Here is a 23,793-nt window from a genome sequence, read left to right as displayed (position 1 = left end):
TTGGGTGATTTCAATGCATCGACTGGAACTGATCGGGATGGTTATGAGACGTGTGTAGGTCCCCATGGGTCTGGAACTGTGAACCAGAATTGCACTAAGGTCCTTGACTTTGCAAGAAGGTTTGGACTTAGGGCGGCCGGTTCATGGTTTCAGCGCCCACAAGCTCATCGCTGGACTTGGTATTCCAATGCTGGCGGTGTGGCAAAGGAGATTGGCCATGTGCTCGTTGATGGTCACTGGAGGATGATCCAGAACTGCAGGGTCTACCGGAGTGCTCTGTTCCTCAATACTAACTACCGGCTTGTTGTAGCAACTCTTAAGTTGCACCTTCAATCCAGGAGAATGGTACCATTCCAGCCGAGGCTGGATGTTGCCAAGCTCAACGATGAGAGGGTAGCTCAGGAGTTTGCGAACAAGCTGAGTGGTGATTTGGGGGTCTGGGTGCTTTGGGGGATCCTGAAGAGTTGTGTAGGGCCTTCAAGATCACTGTCCTTGATGTTGCCAGTGGATGTCTTGGAACTCAACGGAGGGCGAAGAAAATTTTTTAGCTCAAGGGACACTGGATACCATTGACCAGAGTCGCAGGTCCAGGCTGAATGGCAGAGCTGAGCTGTTCAGGGAGCTGAGGCGTAAAACTGTACGTGTGCGAAGGGTGGACAAGGAGGCCGATGTGCGAGGAATCTGTGAGGGGTAGAGCATCACCTGTGGTCAGGTGATTCTTGTCCTTACAGGGGAATCCACGCATTGTGTTCCTCCAAGCCCATCCCTCGGTGAACTGCAGTGAGAGCAGATGGTGGTAGGCTCTTGACAGAGGAGTCCGAAGTGAAGGGCCGCTGGGCCGGTTACTTTGAGCGGTTGTACCAGGCTGATCCACCAACTGTCGAGTTGGACGCCAGGGGTGTAACAATCAATGTTGCTGACCCTCCAATCGACTGTGTTCCACCTTCTTTTCTGGAAACACAGGCTGCAGTGAACCGGTTGAAATGGGGTAAAGCTCCTGGGATCTGTGGCATCCATGCTGAACTTCTCAAAGCTGGTGGAAATGCTGCACTCGTGTCGTTGCACGCAGTTCTGTGCTCTGCTTGGAACACAGGCATCATCCCAACTGACTGGAAGAGGGGCCTTGTTGTCCCTCTCTGGAAAGGGAAGGGTGATCGCCAAGACTGCAACAACTACCGAGGGGTGATGTTGCTCTCAGTGCCGGGCAAGGTCTTTGCTCGGATAATTATTGATGGGGTTTGCCACCATCTGCTTGAGCACCAGCGTCCAGAGCAGTCAGGCTTTACACCAAAGAGGTCAACGATTGATCGCATCCTTGCTCTTCGGGTCCTCACCGAACGCAGATGAGAGTTTCGACAGGGGCTGCTTGCAGTCGATGTTGATCTCTGTAAAGTATTTGATTCAATGAATCGTGATGCCCTCTGGAGGATTCTTGGAATTCGTGGGGTGCCACCAAAACTGATCGATCTGATGTCTGAACTCTACTCTGGTACTGAGAGTGCTGTGAGATGTGATGATACCATCTCTGACTTATTTCCAGTTGTTACTGGAGTTCGTCAGGGGTGTGTACTGGGCCCCACACTTTTCAGTACTTGTATGGACTGGATTCTGGGGATGATGTCAGAGAGATCGAGCTGTGGTGCATCATTTGGAAATGTCAAGATCTCTGACCTTGATTTCGCAGATGATGCAATCATCTTTGAGGAAACTTTAGATATCCTTTTGGGGGCCCTCGAGGTGCTGAATGAAGAGTCGGAGCCTCTGTGATTACGGGTTTCCTGGGTCAAAACTAAGATTCAGGCTTTCAATGACATCTTGGATGCTGCTGTCCTGTCTGTGCCTCTTTGGGGTGAGGATGTTGAGGTCGTGGAGAGATTCACTTTCCTTCGCAGTGAGATTCATGTCTCTGCTGGCTGTGAGTCAGAGGTCAACAGACGTTTGGGTCAGGCCTGTGGAGTCATGGATTCACTGGATCATGGGGTGTGGTGCTGCCGGTACCTGTGCGGGAGGACACAAGTCTGAGTCTTCAGGTCCTTGGTGCTTCCAGTCTTGCTCTGTGGATGTGAGACTTGGACTCTGACCAGGGATCTGAGACAGAGACTTAATTCCTTTGGTACCAGGTATCTTCGGTGAATCCTTGGCTGTCGCTGGTTGGACTTTGTGTCCAACGAGCGGTTGCTGAGAGACTCGAATGAGATTTGTTACCTGCATAGTCCGTGAGCGTCATCTGCGGCTGCATGGACATGTGGCTCATTTTCCTGACTCTGATCCTGCTCACCAGATTCTGTCAGCGAGGGAGTCTCGTGAGTGGCGGAGGTCAATGGGCCGACCACATGCCTCGTGGTTGCAGCAATTGGGTTGGGCACACATCGACTTTTTCTCTGTTGTCCCGTTGAAAGGAGTGGTTTTTTATGGCCATTTTTCACGCTGATCACGAATCCGTTGAAATTTTTGACCTTGGATGATGTCTTCGGTTGGTAAAATGCAAAAAATCAAAATGGCTGCCAAATTTACCCACTTTTCAGGTAAAATTTGATAATTATGGCTTACTTGGGCATGTAATAATATTATTAAATGCCCCAGTAAGGATGTCTAGGATGATGTCTTCCTCAGACATCATCCTCGGTCAAAAATTTCAACGGATTCGTGATCAGCGTGAAAAATGGCCATAAAAAACACTCCTTTCAACAGGACAACAGAGAAAAAGTAGATGTGTGCCCAACCCTAATATTACATGCCCTAGTAAGCCATAATTATCAAGTTTTACCTGAAAAGTGGGTAAATTTGGTGGCCATTTTTATTTTTTTTGCGTTTTACCAACCTAAGACATCATCCTATGTCAAAAAGTTCAACGAATTCGTGATCAGCGTGAAATTTGGCCATAAAAAATACTCTCAAAAAAAAGTATGGTTGTATGCCCAACCCTAGCAGCAGGTTGATCGGCATCTCAAGGAGATGGGGATGGGCCAGGCATCTGCCTGGGGGACGGCCAGATGGAGGCCCCAAGAGTACCGGCGGAAAGTGGACACAGCGACGCGCTGCTCTGGCACATGCTCCCATTCCTGACCTGACCTGAACCGCTGTCCGAATACCCCTCTGTGAATAAATCCTTTGGCTTAGCTGTGCCACATGCCTTTCTTTGTGCTTCTTTATAAATAAAGTAACGTCAGTTTTTTAGTTCAACCTGCTCAGAGTGCTTTCCTACATTTATCCAGTACAGTTCACAGACTTGTTAAACTGGAAGTTTTACCCCATGTAATTTGCTCTCATTGGCCAGCTTGCACTCTGTCGCGCGGCAGTTGTACGAGTGAGCGCTGAGGGCATGGAACTCGGTTAATCTTGTCAGCTCCTCACGCGTGTAACCCTGTTGGAGTTTACAAAATTAATTGACGTGTGTGGTTGCTTCGCAACCCGCCTGGCAGCGGAGTTATCTGCGGCATGTCAGCCTACAAAGCCTGGTGTTCGGGAGGAAACCATGTGCTTTCCTTCGCAGTTATCCCCGAACCGAGTGTCCGTAACAGTATGTTCTGAAAAGCTGTTCAACTCCAGTTTTTATTTGTCATCTTCATTTAGTGGACATGTTTTGTTTTGTTCCGGGCAAAAAATAAACTTGTGTTAAATTTACTTATGTCTCATGTACATGAGACGATTCAGTAACCTCAGCTTATGTTCAAATGGTTTACACGTAAAACCAAAGTATTCGATGCGGAACGAGTAAGGAGATTTTAATAACTCACTTGTATATTTATTATGTACATTAAAATGAAATGTATTATCAGGAAGGAAAGTGAGGCAATTAGGACGGGGGCGAGATGCTAGGGAATTGGGGGGGGACGGGATGCTGTAGAAGCAGAAAGAGGGCGAGACACTGGAGAAAAAAACGTTTAACTTATCAACTTCAATTGCTGTCGTGATATAATTTACAAATATTGACAAAGTTTCAATAACCCAGGTCAAATGACATCAAAATCATCACAATCATTTTATCAGGTTGGGGACGTGCTCGGGCCCAAGTCTCCCGGATTCAACGCAAATGCCGATGACATGGTTTGAATAAAGTTGTGCTTTGTGCTGTCTGGAGAGATGGATACTCCCTTTAACCCGGTGGGCGTGAGCACATGCGCACTGCACACACACATGTATAAGGTATATGTCGTCATTGACCGAACCACACACGCCGATGACTGAAAATGATTTCCCAGATATTTCAAAGCCCGTTTTAATTCGATGTTTGTTCAACGATTATTTTACAAACATTGTGAACACATCGTTATAAACTCGTCACATGTAAGTTTCAAGCAAGTCACAAATCCCCAGACACCAAGTCCCAACTCTGAGCATCAAGTCAATTTCGTCAAGTCCGAGTTATGTCGCAAGCCACAAAATCTGACCAACGATAGCCAAGGATTCTCTGAAGAGACCTGGTACCAAAGGAATGAATTCTCCGTCTCAGATCCTTGGTCAGAGTCCAAGTCTCGCATCCATAGAGCAAGACTGGAAGCACCAAGGACCTGAAGACTCGGACTTTCGTCCTCCCGTACAGGTACCGGCAGCGCCCACACCCCATGATCCAGTGAATCCATGACTCCCCAGGCCCGACCCAGACGTCTATTGACCTCTGACTCACAGCCAGCAGAGACATGAATATCACTGCCAAGGTAAGTGAATCTCTCCATGACCTCAACATCCTCACCACAAACAGACACAGACAGGACAGCAGCATCCAATATGTCATTGAAAGCCTGGATCTTAGTTTTGACCCAAGAAACCCGTAATCCCAGTGGCTCAGACTCCTCATTCAGCACCTCGAGCGCCCCCAAAAGGATATCTAAAGTCTCCGCAAAAATGACTGCATCATATGCGAAATCAAGGTCCGAGATCTTGACATTCCCAAACGATGCACCGCCGCTTGATCCTTCCGACATCCTCCCTAAAATCCAGTCCATGCAAGTGTTGAAAAGTGTGGGGGCCAGTTCACACCCCTGACGAACTCCAGTTACAACTGGAAATAAGTCAGAGATGGTACCACCACACTTCACAGCACTCTCAGTACCAGAGTATAGTTCAGACATCAGATCGATCAGTTTTGGTGGCACCCCACGAAGACCAAGAATCCTCCAGAGGACATCCCGATTCACTGAATCGCACACTTTACAGAGATCAAAATAGGCTGCAAGCAGCCCCTGCCGAAACTCTCGTCTGCATTCGGTGAGGACACGAAGAGCAAGGATACGGTCAATCGTTGACTTCTTTGGTGTAAAGCCTGACTGCTCTGGACTCTGGTGCTCAAGCAGATGGTGGCGAACCCAATCAAGAATTATCCGAGCAAAGACCTTGCCCGGCACTGAGAGCAGCGTCACCCCTCGGTAGTTGTTGCAGTCTTGGCGATCACCCTTCCCTTTCCAGAGAGGGACAACAAGGCCCCTCTTCCAGTCAGTTGGGATGATGCCTGTGTTCCAAGCAGAGCACAGAACTGCGTGCAACGACACGAGTGCAGCATTTCCACCAGCCTTGAGAAGTTCAGCATGGATGCCACAGATCCCTGGAGCTTTACCCCATTTCAACCGGTTCACCGCAGCCCTTGTTTCCACAAGCGAAGGTGGACCACAGTTGATTGGAGGGTCAGCAACAGGCATTGTAACACCCTTGACGTCCAACTCGACAGCTGGGGGATCAGCCTGGTACAACCGCTCAAAGTAACCGGCCCAGCGGGCCTTCACTTCAAACTCCTCTGTCAACAGCCTACCACTCTCTGCTCCAACTGCAGTGCTCCGAGGGATGGGCTTGGATGAACACAATGCGCGAATTCCCCTGTAAGCGGGACGAGAATCACCTGTCCACAGGTGATGCTCTACCCCCTCACAGATTCCTCGCACATAGGCCTCCTTGTCCACCCTAAGTGCACATACAATTTTACGCCTCAGCTCCCTGAACAGCTCAGCTCTGCCATTCAGCATGGCCCTGCGACTCTGGTCAATGGTATCCAGTGTCCCTTGAGACACAAAATTCTTCTTTGCCCTGCGGTGAGTTCCAAGACATCCACCGGCAACATCAAGGACGGTGGTCTTGAAGGCACTCCACAACTCTTCAGAACCCCCCAAAGCACCCAGACACCCCAAATGTCCACTCAGCCTGTTCGCAAACTCCTCAGCTGCTCTATCATCCTTGAGCTTGCCAACATCCAGCCTGGGCTGGGATGGTACCATTATCCAGGATTTAAGGTGCAGCTTTAGTTGCAACAACAAGCCTGTGGTCAGTATTGAGGAACTGAGCACTCCGGTAGACCCTGCAGTTCTGGATCGTCCTCCAGAGACCGTCAACGAGGACATGGTCAATCTCCTTTGCCACACTGCCAGCGTTGGAATACCAAGTCCAGCGATGAGCTTGTGGGCGCTGAAACCATGAACCAGCCACCATAAGTCCATGACTTCTTGCAAAGTCAAGGAACTTAGTGCTATTCTGGTTCATAGTTCCTGACCCATGGGGACCAACACACACCTCATAACCATCCCTATCAGTTCCAGTTGATGCATTGAAATCCCCCAAGACGAGAAGTGTATCTCGTCTGGGGCACTGATCAACCACAGACTCGAGCGTGGCGTAGAATGTGTCATTCACGGTGAGGTCACTCGCCTCAGTCGGAGCATAGACAGAGACCAGGGAAATGACACCTAAGGAGTGACGAATCTTTAGTCTCATAATACGCTCGTTGACCAGTGTTACCTCAATTATCATTGGGGTCAGCTTATCAGACACAGGTACAGCAACTCCTTGAGTATGGTAACCATCAGAGTAACCACCCACCATTATCTCGCCGAAATCCGGTCTCTGAACCTCAGAGAGTGCTGCAATACCAATGTCCAAACGATTGAGCTCAGATGATAACAGAGACAGGAGATCATCCTCTCTTAGGGATAGGACATTTCAGGCACCCACCCGAAGGGACCGCCTCAGGTTAACCCAAGGAGACCGCCGTCTGGTGGACGACACCTCAGCACCACTCTGACACACTCTCCCGCAATCTAACTCAGGGATGTTACCCCGTGGTTTCCCTCCTTTCATCAAAGATTGGGGGTCCCGAATGCCTTGCTCCAATCCCGTCATCCGGGGAGCTGCCCTGCGAAGGGAAGCTGCACAGGAGGTACTCCCATGGAGTGGGTTTTCAGATTTTTTTGTGTTTTGAGGAATGAAGGGTTTTACGGTGGCCGGAGTGCAAATCCTGCCACCAACCTCCTAATAAAAAGTAACCCAACTGCAGGAGGACGTCCGCAGACACATTTGGGCACTAGATATGGATGGCCGTTGGCTCACAAGGAGCTCCTCCGCCCTTTGACAGGTTTTGTTTTTAATCCTGCTGGGTGTCCATATCCAAACATCCTCCTCACCAGAAAACCTGGTGGGGGAGATGGTTTAGTCGCCGACAACCCGACCATGGAACAGGTTAGTACAGGTTTACATGATACCTGTAGCAGATCACAGATCTAAAACCTTCACTTAGTCCTGAAACAAAGAAACCTCTTCACAGGACCACTGCAGGAGGGGGTAATTTGAGGAGATTGGGACCACACTCTGTGCAGAGTGTTGGTGCTGCTTCAGCAAACTCGGCCTTTCATCCTTCCGTTGTCGGCACACAATGAGTGCCAGCATGCTGGGATACTGTGGCGGAGTGGTGACCCGTCCAGGATTGTGCCCAATAGTCAAGGAGACAAATCCCACCTGGTAATAATTCAACAGCTGAGCGGGATTTGAACTCAGGAACCTGGGATCCAAAGCCTGCCACCGTAACCATTAAGCCAACACCAGACGGGTACCGAGGCCAGGTGGAAAAATTAATTTCCCCACCCCTCTGTGAACATTATTCCATCCTGCTGTTACTACACTGACCTTTCTTTTACTACACTGACTGACCTGTATGGTCAGTCACCAGTTTTACGACTACACTGTTACTACACTGACTGACCGAATCAAAAAATCCTCACATACATAACAGGACTGCATGACTCATAGGACTTTTACATTGAACTCAGTGGGGCACGTTCTATTCCTCCATAATCGTGTGCACACCAGTAAAATAATAAAATTAATTAAATTCCCACTTGCACATTTGATTACACAAAACTGCCATCTTTGTTAGCTGAATTTCCAAACATTAAAAATATGCGAATTAGCGTTGTCTTACCGAACGTACCCGCGGCCGTGCCATGCTCGTACGTTCCACTGGACAGCGTCGTGCTCTGTGCCTGCTCGGAGAGCTCGGATTTGCCGTCAGTGGTGCTGGCACTCTGAGCACTGGCTGATCGACTGGTGCTTCCTCGCCGCAGGCTGGTAACTACATCACAGGGATGGGTTTTCGAGGTATTGCATTTGATAAACTCACTGGTCAGTTGTGACTCCATTCACGATGGCAGGTTTAACAAACAATTCTAGCTTTACCAAGTCTGTTTACACCAATTTAACACAGTCACTGTATGGTCACCAGTTAATTGTGTAACATATTCCAGCTGTTTTTACAATCCCCGATCCAGAATTGCATCTGCTCAGTCCTTCACCTTGGAATTAAAATGCAATCGAGTTTCACACTTACCTCCTATTTCCAGTTTGTTTGCCTTTTGAGTGGAAGGCACAAACTGTGCAGAGGGATTTGGAGAACGTTTTGCAAATTTCATCGACCGACCCGTATCATTGTTCACCCACAGAATATTCTAATCACAATTTAATCTTTGTCAAACGGATGCAGTTTTTAATGCCACGTATGTAATATAATGATAATCAAGAGAAGAGGTGTGAAATTGCATTGTCTGTCAGCATGTCCGTACTGTTCAGGAGGTGCAAGCTTCGTGACTGTATGTTGTCTTCGGCTGGATCATAGTCGAATACGGACCCAGGGTTTGTCCGCCACACGCGTAACTCTGTCAAAGGCATGGCGACAAAAGGAAACGTGAAACATCTGTGTATGCTAATAATGGGGTCTATACTGTACGGCTAACTAACCACATTTATACATCCTCAATATGCCACTCGGACCGAACTACGAGCACGTTCTCTCATCTGACATTTGACATCTCCATTTAAACAGGAAGACCCTGCTTTCGTTACAACCTGGGGGTTTCTAAAACCCTCAGCAAGTCGACATGTGCTCTGTTTGAAATGCATATAACCTCTCACGAGAAGTTGTATGTTTATTTCTTGACATAATCCATTTTTAATTACAAATTGCACTCATTATAAGAAGCAGGTTGTTTAACACTATTAATGATGACAAAATTGTATCCACATTGAGAAATCACTTGCAAGGTAGAACAATTTCTTCCAATTTGCTCCTTTTTTTGCCATTTGGCACATCCTTCGACTTGTCATCAATATCAATGACTTGACGAAACTGTTTCCCCCCCCCCCCCCCCATTTCCCTGGGGGTTACAGACTTTTCACTTTTTGGAGTAAGAAATATTGAAAAGATCGTAGCCCAGAAGGCGACAAATAAAAACTAGGACACTCAGTGGAGCGCATACCTCCACCAGGATCCATATCTTCACCAAAATCAAATCAATTCGTCCTTGCCACACACCCAACATGTCCACCAAGTTTCGTCCGAATCCGTCTACAACTTTTTGAGATATCGTGCGCTACATCGTTTGTGGCCCTGTCTCTCAATGGTGAAGAATGAGTTTAAAAATTCTAGTATCCGGATCCGGATCTTCACCAAAATCTATACAATTCATCCGAGTCACACACCCAACCTGCCTACTAAGTTTCATCTGAATCAGTCTCCAACTTTTTGAGATATCCTGCACACAAACAGACAGGGATGAAAACATTACTTCTGTCAATTGCAGATGGTAGAGGTAACTAGAACGGCACTCGGTAGGGCGCATACCTCCGCCAGGCTGAACCGTTTTTACGTTTTGTATCCCACTGATAGGTCAGATCGAGATCCGGACTTGAACCAAAATCTAATCGGCTTGTTTTTGTCACCAAACCAACTCAACCACCAAGTTTTGTCGTAACCAATCCATAACTCTTTGCATTATCGTGTTACATATAATTTTGGCCCAGTCTCAATTGTGAAGAATCACTTAAAAAAACAAAAGATTCTCGTATCTGGATCCGGATCTTCACCAAAATCTAATCCGTTGGTCCTTATCACACACCCAACCTGTCCACAAAATTTCACCTGAATCCGTCCACAACTTTATGAGATATCATGCTCAAGGACAAATAGACAGACAGGTGTGAAAACATGAATCTCCATCTGCCTTTGATGGCAGAGGTAAGAAAAACTAAACGATTCATTCAGCTCACCGTTTGTGGCATCGAAGTCAGGTGCACTGCTCTCCATCTCGACGATGTGCCGCCGCATGCCCTTGTAGCAGATATCACTCACATCCTGCATGTTCCTCTTTACCCGCTCCGTGATGAGATCGTTGGACACTGGAGTGAAACCCCGTCCTTTGCTTTTTTGGAATTCCTCGTGGTATTTCACCTACGGTTATAAAAGGATTCATCCCACCGGCAACTGCAATTCATATTATTCTTAACTCATTGTTTCATAGGACACCTCTCACCATGGAAATGTTCCGTTGGCTCTGTTGAACACGTCTCATCTCTGGGGTGTCCCAAACGCAGCTGGAGTGTCCCTGGATCTGCACTTTGAAGTCTCCCTTGTCCCAGATCTACAAAGAAAGACCCATTCTTCCAGTCCATCTCCCCGATGATATTATCATGCCATTTCTTGGCAGAAGGCACTCAAATGCTTTCTTTTTTTTTCCAAAATGACACACCCATGCAAGGAGGTGAGGGCTATCAGATAAGATCAGAGGTATACGCACTCACCTTTGAGCCAACTTTCGGTTCGATTTTTTTTGCATCAACAAGGTGCATCCCTCGAACGGTTACATTAAACTGGGAACCCGTCTCCTAGCACATCTGTTGTTAATGGATGTGAAAGATCCCACAGTGTCTTTTACAATGAGTCAGCCATTATGAGTGAAAAGTCTTCGCAAAATTCCCTATTCCTTCCCCGCCAACTGTGGGAAGGCAATATCTCCCAGGACCAGTGTATTACCTGCAAAGCTGTTTTGGCAGCACAAACCCACCCTTACGCAGATCACCATGGATGAATAATAAAGTACTCGTGCAGAAAGCAGTCCGACCTGTTTGGCTTCTCTTTTTACGATCACGACCTCATGATGCCAGGACTCCTGATTCAAGTCCCGGAAACTAAACTCTTTTGCCAGTGTCCTTGCTTTTTGTGGGACAGTCAAGTGATGCCGTGCATGTAGTTATGTATAAACCCTTCCATGAACCATGTATGCTGTCAGATAAAAGCCTCACTTGAAGCCTCCCCCTTAAACCCAGTCCTATCCCTACACGTTGAGGTGCCACTTTCACTGCTTGCCCAGAACACACACACAACGTCAGGAAATTCCACACGTGGTGCGCCTGGACTGAGGGAATGCTGCGGCACCGAGAGGCTTACGTTCTTCATGTTTTTCCTGACTCGCATCGTGATGGGATCATCAGTGACTGGCGTGAAACCTCGTCCTCTGTTTTTCTCAAAGTCTTCATGGTACTTCACCTGCCAAATGCACAACATTCAGTCAAAAAAGAAAAAACCTCAGGTGTGTTTAAAAGTGCCGATGGCAGTATTAAAACACAAAATATTTTAATTAAGTACCAGACTCGGTGGTGTTTTGGTTAGAGTGTCCGCTCTGAGACTGGGAGGTCGGTGGTTTGAACTGTATATGGACCGAGTCAAACTAAAGGCTTTAAAAATGGTACGTGCTGCTTCCTTGCTTGATGCTCGGCATTAAAAAAGGATAGAGCATGGACAAACATCCATCGGTCGCCAACCATTTTGCAGACTTGATGGGCCTAACGACCTCCTCTTGCCTTGAAGTTCCTTGGAAGGGAACTTGTATTATTAATATTATTATTATTATTATTATTATTAGTATTATTATTATAGTTGGAGGATCCACTCTGAGTCTGGGTAGTCGGTGGTTCGATTTCAACCCTGGCTGAGTCATACCAAAGACTAAAAATGGTACGAGCTGCTACTTCCTCGCTCGACACTCAGCAATTAAAGGACCGAGCACGGAAAGAGCGCCATAGGTTATCGCATCCATGGGCAGGAGGAAATTCCTCCCTGGTTGCCCTACTGAGTACAGAGAAAAAAGCAATGTCATGGAGGTGACGTTGGTACCGAGAGTGCTCTGGGAAGTGACATCACTCTCCCCAATCTCAGCGGCAGTGTTTGTGTGAAAGTCAAATCTGGTGTTGTATCTGTCTGCATGTATTCGTGATTTAGTCACAGCTCCTCCATGAGCCTTAGAGCCTGTTAAAATAAATAAACTCAATACAACAATGACATGATTAATTAAGGAGCTTTGGTACTTGTGCAGAAAGCAGTCTGACCTGTTTGGGTTTACAATTAGAATTCCAAAAGAGAAACCAGAATTTAAAAGGTGGTTCAAATACATTTTGTTCGCTTTTATTTATAATTCAATTCCTGATGGTTAATGTGAAAAATGTATCTTATAACTACAGCAGGATGTCATCTGCAAAGCTTAACATGTGGACAGACTTCCTATATTTTTGCAAGCAGTTAGTTCGAACGTCGTGGTCTCATCGCAAGGTCACGCAACCTCACCGTGGAGATGTCATGCTGATTTTGCCGGACACGGCGCATCTCGGGGGTGTCCGTGAGACTAACAGACTTTCCTTGAATCATCTTCTTGAAATCGTCTTTATAATTCACCTGCGAGTAGGACAGCAATCACATCCGACGACGTTATACCTTTGTGACGGGCGTGACTTCGTATGTTTGCATGATGCTTTCGGGACGTTACCATGCTGATGTTCGCTTGGATTTTCTTGACGCATTCGATCACAGGTGTGTTCGCAACGACGGTCGCTTTTCCAATGCTGCCACGGTACATCACCTGAGAACACGAGTGAAAACACCAATTCATTCATGCTTATGTTAACCGATAATGAGGCGATTAAATTGCTTTCGGCTGGAAGGTAATTGTAAGCATCGTAGGTTGTAGCACAAAGCCATCACTCGGAGTGTGATAGATGGTATCAGTTTTGGAATGATGGTTGGCACCGACAGCTTATCACAAACAATGGATTGCTATGATCTTCTTAAGGACTCGCCTCGCTAAAATTCTTTTGGTTTTCCTTGACCGTCGCATAAGATGGGGTGTCCAAAACGGACACGTAGTTGACCTTCGCCTTTTCTGCATCCTCCTTGTATTGGATCTATAAGGGTGGCAAATAAGAGAAGGGATGGATGTCTTGTGAGCGAGGGAGAGAATCGATTCTGTTGCACCACTTGTACAAACTCTGGGCCCCCATTTGTAGTGTCATGGTTACTCACCTGACTCACGAGAGACTTCACTCTCTTGGCATGCAGGATGTCAGGAGAATCGGTCACCACATTAAACGAGCTCTGATGCACGTGTACTTGGTCCTTGTACTTTGTCTTTGGAACAGAATAAAACATCCAGCAATTACCTCTATGGACCAATCAGCAGGAGAACCAAGAACATAATTATAATAAAACCTCAAAATCTGGAATAAACATTATACAGGAAACTGGCTTCACCAGCTTCACCACAACCCCCGGACCTGGCTCAGTATTTCCGTCGCATTCTTGGCACGTTGAAAATCGGGAGTATTCAGGGTTGGTGCGGTGAGGCCTCTTCCTTTGATTTCCAGCTCCAACGCTTTCCTGTACTCTTTCTAAAGGGGGAAAGGAAGACAACATCGATTTGTTTCATTCCGATTGTATAACCATGTCTCGTGGTTCCCTGGTTACTTTATAATGAGATATGTTCACTTGGTTGTATCAGCTGTGTTGCCGAAAGTTTCTGATTTTGCAGGATAATCAATTCAGTGGCGCAACACAATGATCTCTTTCTCAATTTTTTTTTGGGGGGGGGGGAGAAAGGGGGGAGGAAGGGGGGAGGGGGGAGGGAGGGGGAAGGGGGGAGGAAGGGAAAGCAAAATATAAAACGTTTCGCTCTTACATTCCACTTATTCTTCAGAGGTACCAAGGAATGTGCACTCGTACCTCGCTCAGGATAACTGAGGCATGCTTTGCTTGCTTGTACAATGGAGAGCCTTCCAGGGAGTGCATGCTGTGTCCTTTGATTTTTTCTTCAAAGTCCTTCCTGTAGTCTTTCTAATGATAAAAATAAACAGAAGTACAAGTATTTTTAGAATGTGGTACAATGAAATAACTCCCATACTGTAAAGCCTGTTTACATTTGGTAATGATCTTTCCATGCCTCCCCCACCATCCTCACCGCATGCTGCAGTTTCTGCGCCTCTCGTGCCGTGACATATGTTGGCGTCTCGTAGTCCAATGTACTTCTTCCCTTGGACTTCTCGAAATCCATCTTGTATTTCAACTGAAATCAAAGTTGGAAGAAACGCCTCGTATATTTGTTAAGAAGCAAGAAGCCATTCAACGGATTACGTTTTCTCGTGTTAAAACTTTTAGCATCGGATCAACACCTTTTATATTTGCTTTTGAAAAGCTCTCGGCAGACTCAAATAACGTTCTGCTTAAATAGGAGGTCACTCTAAGCAGCCATGATTCAGTGATAGGTGCTCAAATATGAAACAACAGCAGAGATTACTCTGGATTTCTCCTTACACATGGATGTTCGTATTCCAGTGGTGACCTTATCCTGCTGAAGAATATCATGAAGGATAAATTGATCTGTTCAATGTCGAAGGTGCAAAATGTGGAGTCGGTGGGTCATTGTAATAGTTTTCTCTGTTACAACATTTTTCACTTTTGAATAATTTGATTACTTTTAACAACAACATTTAGCTCGTCAAACCAATATCTACTGTAACTAGAATGTCACTCAGTAGATAGAGTGCATACCTCTGTCAGGCTAAACAGTTTACATTTTGTATCCCACTGTGATGGGCCGGATCTGCATCCAATCGGCTTGTGCTTGTCACCGACCCAACTCCTCCAACCTAGTTTGGCTTTGGAGGCCAGGTTGGAAAGTTGTGGATGGATTATGACAGTCACCGACTGGGAATCCTCCATCGTGCAAAGTCCTTCCTTGGCACACCTGAGCTCTTGACCACATACAAAGCGTTCGTCCACAGCCTGATGGAGTACTGCTCTCCACTCTGGGCTGGTGCTCCCGCCTCTCACCTTCCTCGGCTTCACGCTGTGGAAACCAAGGCATTTCAGATCATTGGTATCTCCTGCGGTGAGGCCGAGTCTTTGGGTCTCTCACTCTCTCACCGCAGGTAGGTTGGTGGTCTTTCTGTCTTCTTCAGCCTTCTCTCCGGACTCACCCCCTCACCCCCCCTTGCTCTGTGTCTGCAATATGTCCCCACCACATTCCCACAAGGCACTCAATGTCCACCAACAACCCCCTTTTGGTAAAACTACCAAAATCATGAATCACTGCTCACCTTCACTCTTTCATTCCTCTTTTTCCCACCTTTGTAATAAACTCACACCCTCTTCAATCCCACTCTTCCCTCAAGGCCCCAGAGGACTCTAGGACCCTCTAGGTCCCTCTAGGACGTACGGACCTAGAGTCTCGGTCTTCAAAACAGCTGTTCACCACCATCTCTTATCTTCCCCCATCCAAAACCACAATATTTTCTACCTCCGTCAATCCACCCCACACCCACTTCCTTCAAATTCCCTGCTTTCCTTCCTAAAAGTCTCTGTTGTGTAAGGTCTTGAAAGTACCTGTAGTGTCCATCTTGTTTACCCTGTGTATCCCTCCCCATCCCTCTCCCTTCCACAGATCGCCACATGTCTCTGTTCCACACTGTTTTGTCCTTCCCTCTCCCGCCCCTCTTGTCTCCTGGTCCTTGTACGTTCTGTGTGTTCGGTCTCACACGAGCCTCGACAATGTATACAATAAAAAATAAACTACTTGAGATATTGTGCTATATATCATTTTTGGCCCTATCTCTCAATGGTGAAGAATCACTTTAAAAATTTGAGGATCCGGATCTGGATCTTCACCAAAATCTAATTGTTTTGTCCTTGTCACACACCCAACCTGTCAACCAAACTTTGCCCGAATCCGTCCACAACTTTTTGAGACATCCTCCTTGCAGACAAATAGACAGATGGGTGAAAACATAACCTCTGTCCACCTTCAGTGGCAGAGGTAATAAATAGAGGTTGTGTGGCTGGAGCGATGTCAGCAATATTCATTCGTTGATTGGTCACGGCATTGACCAATTGGGTGTGACCATAGTTGCCAGCATCGTTATTCGTGTCTATTAGCATCACGTCTATCCTCGTCAGCAAACAACGGTCCATCTTTAGAATCTAGATTATAGAACAACTATATGTTGCGGCAAATCACACGCTTCCCTCACTTTGTGTTACCTCACCTCTTACAATGGTCATTGCAATATTGGTGATTTTGGTGCATCGTCTTCATCCCACCCTTTTCTCACCTCGTAACTCATCCTGGTGATTGCTATATTGATTACGGTGCTATCCTTGACAATTTTACGTTTATTTGACTCTCCGGACACTAAGCAGCCATACGTGTTCAGTGGGCTGACACGGGTACTCTTGCACAGAGGGTGTGGATGTCCGCTGTTATCTATCTATAATTCCAGCAGTGTGTGTGTGTGTGTGTGTGTGTGTGTGTGTGTGTGTGTGTGTGTGTGTGTGTGTGTGTGTGTGTGTGTGACCGCTGTTTCTCGACAACCACTGATCCGATCTAATTGAAACTTGCCAGGTATATTGCTGGGGACCTGAGTATGTGCCTTTTCAAGGTTTGATATTAATCGGACAAGTGGTTCCCAAGTTATGGCCATTTATTTACCAAACCAATGACAAGACACGTTGCTGCGTAGGCGTGGCCTTTGGGAAAGAGATCCTCAGCCACGTTCCTCATTACAGGTTACAACGTACGGACTTCCGGATAGTGATGACTTTACCAAACCAATGACAGGACACGTTGCTGCGTAGGCGTGGCCGATGGGGAAAGGGCGCCATTTAGTTACCAATGACAGGACACGTTGCTGCGTAGGTGTGGCCGTTGGGGAAGAGATCCTCAGTCGCGTTCCCCATTACGGGTTACAACGTACGGACTTTGGGATAGTGATGACAATGTATTCTAATAATTTCTCGATTTCTTATGCGCATTTATAGATAAACACAATGCCTCAATCCAGTCGTTGTTTACGAGAGCGAAGGACGGCCTGTGTGGTGGTTTGAACGTTTTTTGTTTTGTTTTTTTGCACGTACGGCCATGCACGCATACACGTACAGGCACACGAGAGCGAAGGAACGGCCTGTGTGGTTGTTTCTGGCACGCGGTTTGAACGTATTTTTAAAAATATATATATATATATATATATTTTTGCACATATGGCCACACACGTATGGCCACGCACGTACGGGCACGCACTAGTATTATTAAAGTTCAGTGGTGACTCGACGATTAAGGTGGTTGATGGTCCTGAGTTAAAGCCCCAACCTTACCAAAATAACACCTGACTGATTGACTCAGCTTGTCTTCCTTCTGATGTCGGCAAAATGAGAACCAGCTTGCTGGGGATGAGCCAGTGGAGTATCCTGCATCAGAGTGGTGACTCATCCAGGAATGGAAACCCCTAGCTAATGAAACTGCCTCAGCAGCCTTATACGCTTACTGGTGCGAACAAGATCACCACCAAGATACACATAAAAAAAAACACACACACACACACACACACACACACACACACACGCCTCAATAAAATATATACAGATCTTATATATCGAAAATGATACCATCTTGTTCTGCACTACCTAATGGGTAACAGCTGACTGATGATGTGCAATCATTCTATTCCATGCTATTCATCTGTGAGGTATTAGTAACACTCAACATCAGTCCTCTCTCCACCATTTAATTAACATTTATGCCATTGTTGCTAATTCTGTTCTCAAAAGACCAGAATTGCCCGTTTTCCTTACAATGCTCTGTTGTATAAACTTCCTTCTCAGAATTCTCAATGCAGAAAAACTTCACGAGACTCAATGCACAAGCAAACAGTTAAGAAAGCTCATTGTTTGCGCTCTGTCCACAACTGAACATCATCAACACCATGCAGGTCTAACTCCATCACACGAGCACCAGAAACAAATGGAATGGGAAGAAAAAGGGAGCATTAGAGAACGGCCTGAAAATATTTCCAACTTTTCACTTGATTAAAAAGAAATCGCATCGTAGAACACACGGCTGAGCAGAGTCAGAGCAGGCAGACCCGTTAATAACTAATCAATGATAGACAGACATGTGAACAATGAAAGAAAATTGATGAAATTAACTAACAGTATTTTTGGCGAAGCTGCAGGTGCAAGCAAGCTATGCGGTGTCGGTAAATCGTTTTGGCCCTACCTGGCTCTGAATCTCAGAAACATCCCTGTGGTGCAGGAACTCTGGGCTGTTTTCAATCATGTGGTACTGTCCTCGACTCTTCTCAAAGTCTCTTTTGTACTCGTACTGAAATCACACACAACAGCAAAAGCAACAGCACACCATGCAGCGTCTCAATTCACCCTTCATACGATACGATACTTAAAATTGAGTGTTCAGCTCTCAGCCATGTCAACTCGTGAGGCTTCAATAGATCTTTGTAGACTATAAATTTGATGGAAGAAAATGGCAAAACATCTGCAAAGCGTTGAAATGCAATCATTATACACGAGGAAATTAGATGTAGGTACGGGCCATTTGGCCCATCATGCCTGCACCACATCAACAACACACCAATTTAGCAACACCAGATCAAATAAGATAAATTACCCCCGTGTGGGTGTGACGGTCATCTCTATAATGTTTTTTACTATCATAATCGATGAACCGTTGCCAGATATCTCCTAAAATGACAGACTAGATAGGTTTTGAAAATGGCGATTTTCACAACTTTCTTGACCTGACTTTGACCCTGGCCTCGAATCTGGGAAAAAATATGTCGTTGGGTATCACTCATCGACCTCTACCCACATACCAAATTTCATCAAGATCGGAAGTAAAAAGTTTTCTTTGTTCCGGGAGGTGTTTTTGACCATCTTCCAGGTTACGTGGCGGCCAAACGGGATGGAAATTCAAAAATCTGTCCAGTTAGATACAAGATAATATTTTTTACTATCATAATCAATAAACAGTTGCCGAATATCTTGTAGAATGGCAGACGAGATAGGTTTTGAAAATGGCGATTTTTATAACTTACGTGACCTCATTTCCTTGACCCTGACGTTGAACCCGGACAAAAGTTATATCGTTGTGCAACACTCACCGACCTCTACCCACGTACTAAGTTTCATCAAGACCGGAAAGAAAAATTGTTGACGGACGGATGGACATTTGGTCCGGCTTTATTAGGTCATCTCGGTAGAGATGACCAAAAAATGCAGGAGGGTTTTGTTTGTTTGTAGTTAAAAAAAAACAAGGGCAAATGTGTCCAAGAGCTGCGTCATAAAAGTTTTGTCTTCACCAGAAGAAGAACAACAACAACGCGGAGCTCTCTTGGCCCTGTCACACCTTGACGTTTTCGCCAGCAATGGCAACGTATAAAAATGTATGTAAAACGTTGGCGTACGCTGAAATTTTGATGTTTTTTTTTAAAGTTTTTGGCATATTCATAACGTGTTGGTCGTTTGCATAACATATTAGTAACGGGCACAGAACGTTTCGTTGTGTTATACCTAACTTTTACCAACAAATGCTTACCTTGTGGTCGGCGTTCAAAACCTATGACAAACGAGAGTTTAACTTACCCTTTGCGTGCTATACGTATCGCCGGCGAACTCGTGGCGTAGCCAGTTAAGAACTTGCCGGACGCCGATTGAAATCAAAACTGCCTGAGAATTTGAAGTGTCAACATCGCAGTCACACCTTGACGATTTTGCCAGCGTATGTCATTCTATGAAAAATGTGTTTACAACGCTAGGCACACGTCAAATGCGCTATAGGTAAGTTGTGTATACGTTTAGAGTATGCTGGAAATCATTGAAGTACGCTGGCATATTACCTAGTCCGTTTGATACGTCGTGAAATTTCAAGCATGCTGAAAATTTTAAGACGTACTCGACGTAAGGCTCACACGTTTCGCATGCGTTGGCATCTGTTCCTAGCACGTTCCGCGATCGTTTAAACACGGCGAACATACGTTACTTGTAGGTTACTCATAAGTTGAAGCACGTCAAGGTAATGGCCAACATACTTGAAACCAAATTTCTAACCGATGAGTAACGTGCTTTGAACAACTAAGTAGCGTCAGCTTAGCCTATGTTTAACGTGCTTGGAAACTATGAGTAACGTGCATTGAAACTATGTATAACTGGCCTTGAACCAATGACTAGTGTGCTATGAACGTAAGAGTAACGTGCGTTTAACCTATGAGTAGCATATTTTGAACCAAAGTAAAACGTGCCTCTAACCTTTGAGTAACATGCTATGAACCTATTTGTAACGTATGTAAAACGCACATTGTCGTATGTAGACGAATTAAATTGACGTCTTCCGGACAACCATAGAACTTACTGAAAGTGTTTCTAACTTACATCTACCGTGTACTGGCGTATTGGCAGCGTTTAGGGGAATTGGTATATACAAATGGGCTTCACAATAAAAACCCATCATTGTTCCAGACTCCATGGTGAGCAGATGTGAACGCCGGTAGTATCAATAGTAGCAGTACTATTACTAGTAGTAGGTGTGCGTGACAGTAATAATAGTAGTAGTAGTAGTAGTAGTAGTGGTAGTAGCTGTATGTCTATGTCAGTAGTAATATGTGAGCGTAATGTGGAGGCTGTGGGGGATGATGGATCCTCGTTGCGTCAACGAATAGGAGAATACTTTGCATCATTGTTCGATGTTCTGGAAGGGCTATTTTTTTTTCCTCATTCCGAAGATGAAATATTTCTTTGTTTTACTATTTAAATTATTAAAAAAGACTTTGACAAATGCAGAATGTACTAGTAATGAACACAGAACGCTTCGATAACTTATAGATTAGTTATACCAACGATTGCTTATCAAGTTTTAGGCGTCCACAACCTATTCCCAACGATAGTCTAGCGTATGCATAACGTGGGAGCGCATCGTTTACGATTACGTGACGTTTGCTATCCATTGACTGCCACTAAACTATTTTAATAAACGGCTGTCACTCGCCTATTGTTTTTGGACGCTGGTGATCGGCAATTGAAATCGTTTCCATTGAACGAGTTAAATCGCTTCCACTGGACTATTGAAATGATTTAATAATACTGCTTGGTTATCCTTGGACCCACTCTGGCTAGCAGCTCATCGAACATCGCTGGGGGCATTCGCAGTAAGTTGATGAAGGATGCACGGTCCTCGTTCCGGAGTTCCACCATGAGCTGGTCATATATGCCGTAATGGCGTCGCCTCCCGATCCATGGTCTCACCCAGTTCTTTCTCCTCCGTTCACGTCTTCTTCTCCCAGCTCTATTGGCACGCAACTGGTGCAGTGTCAACTCGATGAGGTCATGTTGATGTTCGAGGACAGGGAGGTATTGTCGTCTCAGCCTTGCCGTATCCTTCATCTCTCAGAATGACATCGACATGTACTCAGCATGAAGTCTAAAAAAAAAAAAGACGGGGTCTTCCTGCGAAGGCCCTTTTTATATACCAATTTCCCTAATCGCTGCGAATACGTCATTCTACGTCAGCTGTTTGTTAGAAACGTGTTCAGTAAGTTCTGAGGTCGTCTTGAAGACGTCAAATACGTCTACATACTTATTTGTTCGTAGGACATGCTCTACAACTAATTCCCAAGCATGTTACTCATAGATTATAAATAAGTCATGGGTTCCCTAAACATTACTTTGATGTGTTTCGATGTATGAGAAACTTTCTAGTTGCTTGTTGCGAGCTGTGAACAACGTTCGTGTAGCGTGCTTATAAAACGTTACCTAGAGTTTATGAATAAGTTTCGGGTACGCAAATGTCACCTCAACATGTTTCCACATATGAGTGACATATAAATAACGTGTTTCAACGATCGCATAACGTGCCTAAACCTTATGGCCAGTGTAGCGGAACGTGTGAGCCAAACGCCAAGTACATCGTAAAATTTTAAGCATATGAAAATGAGAAAAACCACAAAGTTCAACGATTAAAGCCAGCGTACAACGACTTGTGGCAATGTTTTTCAGCGTGCGCTTAACGCATACAAAACCTACCCATAACCTATTAGACGTGTGCCAGCGTATTAGGCAAATTTTTCATAAATCGGCATAGGTTGGCTAAATCGTCAAGGTGTGACAGCCCCTTTAGAGCCAGCGTTCGCAACACAACACAGTAAAATAAATTCTTTCCAGGGACGGGACAAGGGCAAAGATGGTACTTGGGGGAAATTTTTTTTAAAAACATCAACTGCACAACACACCTTGAAGAGACCCCTGCAAACAACACTCCCGACACAAGCACACAATCACCCATCAATGCTCAAACTACCAAAAAGTCCTGTTAACATCCCTATACCCCTCTATCACCAGAACTTACAGGTACCTATCTAATTCTAATTTAAACTTATCTACTGTTTCTGCTGCCACTACCTTTCCAGGGAGACCATACCATGCATTAACTACTCTCTGAGTGAAAGTCCCCTGCCATACGACCGTCTTAACTCTCCTCTTGTTTACTCTCAAGCTACGGCCCCTGGTTCTATCACTGTCTATTCTGTTGAATAATTCATCTTCACTTATTTTATGTCTCCCTTTCATTATCGAAATTCTAAAACATCTCCATCATATCTCATCGTAACCGCCTCTTTCTAGTGTATAAAGCCCTGTCTCCTTCAGCCGCTCCTCATATCTGAGTCTCGCTCGGCCCGGAATCAATCTAGTAACCCGACGCTGAACCCTCTCTATGGCATCTATGTCCTTCCGGAATTGTGGTGACCAGAAATGCACACAATATTCTAGATGTGGCCCTCACTAAATTCCTGTACAATGTTAACACCACCTCTTTTGATTTATAAATGAACCGCCTCCGAAAACCCTATTTGCTTTATCTATAGCTGCCTGGCACTGTGCTTCCTGCTTACCTCCCGTTTCTATTACCACCCCCAGATCCTTCTTCTGTGTGACACGCTCCAACATTACCCCTTGCATCTTGTAATCTCTATTTTCATTGTTCATTCCCATCCCCAACATCTTACACTTGTTCAGGTTAAAATCCATCTGCCAATCTTTTTCCCAATCAATACAAGTATCAATGCTTTCCTGAATCTGATCACCACCCCCTCTGCTATCTACCTTACCTCCAAGCTTTGTGTCATCTGCAAATTTGATAAGCCTACTCTTCGTCCCACGAACCAAATGAAGCCTGGCGTTGGCTTAGCGGTTAGAGTGGTGGCTTGGGATCCGAGGGTCCTGAGTTCGAGCCCCGTTAGCTGCTGAATTAAGACCAGGGGGTTGAATCAGCCTGTTATCCTTCCAAGGTCGGTGAAATGAGCACCAGTGTACTACTAGTAATAGGGGCACTGCGTCAGCAGCATCGCCATTCCCCTCACGAATGATGCAACCAGCAGCCAAAAAGGCTGTACACAATGGGAACTATCCAAATCATTGATGTAAATAATGAACAGTAATGGTCCGAGTACTGATCCCTGAGGTACCCCACTACTTACATCCTCCCACTCACAGCCACTCTTTGCTTCCTACCACTAAGCAAGTTTGCAATCCAATTAGCCACCGGACCAGCCACTCCACAAGCCCTCACTTTGGCTCACAACCTCCGATGTGGTACCTTATCA

General features: G+C 45.6%; 1 protein-coding gene across 5 annotated transcripts in view; it reads right to left on the bottom strand.

The window, feature by feature from the left end:
- LOC147027319 (nebulin-like) overlaps window positions 1–23,793 on the bottom strand; it is a 247,279-nt gene that overhangs the window by 14,003 nt on the left and 209,483 nt on the right. For 2 of the 5 annotated variants that reach the window (XM_085876653.1, XM_085876657.1), the window contains 13 exons: window positions 18,402–18,506; window positions 14,313–14,417; window positions 14,078–14,188; window positions 13,633–13,746; window positions 13,382–13,486; window positions 13,159–13,263; window positions 12,849–12,941; window positions 12,650–12,757; window positions 11,477–11,575; window positions 10,563–10,670; window positions 10,300–10,480; window positions 8,817–8,909; window positions 8,180–8,329 (listed from right to left, as the gene is read on the bottom strand). In XM_085876653.1, coding sequence (XP_085732779.1) covers window positions 8,180–8,329; window positions 8,817–8,909; window positions 10,300–10,480; window positions 10,563–10,670; window positions 11,477–11,575; window positions 12,650–12,757; window positions 12,849–12,941; window positions 13,159–13,263; window positions 13,382–13,486; window positions 13,633–13,746; window positions 14,078–14,188; window positions 14,313–14,417; window positions 18,402–18,506 — 1,477 coding nt within the window. Of the gene's footprint in view, window positions 1–3,797; window positions 4,126–8,179; window positions 8,330–8,816; window positions 8,910–10,299; window positions 10,481–10,562; window positions 10,671–11,476; window positions 11,576–12,649; window positions 12,758–12,848; window positions 12,942–13,158; window positions 13,264–13,381; window positions 13,487–13,632; window positions 13,747–14,077; window positions 14,189–14,312; window positions 14,418–18,401; window positions 18,507–23,793 lie in introns of those variants that run through there. The other 3 variants (XM_085876656.1, XM_085876654.1, XM_085876655.1) reach the window with 3 other exon arrangements.

This window comes from Eptatretus burgeri, chromosome 4 (assembly GCF_056783735.1).
Source record: "Eptatretus burgeri isolate ZD-2024b chromosome 4, Ebu_testis_v1, whole genome shotgun sequence".
In the NCBI taxonomy this organism is placed as follows: domain Eukaryota; kingdom Metazoa; phylum Chordata; class Myxini; order Myxiniformes; family Myxinidae; genus Eptatretus; species Eptatretus burgeri.
This window is presented reverse-complemented; position numbering and strand designations above follow the sequence as displayed.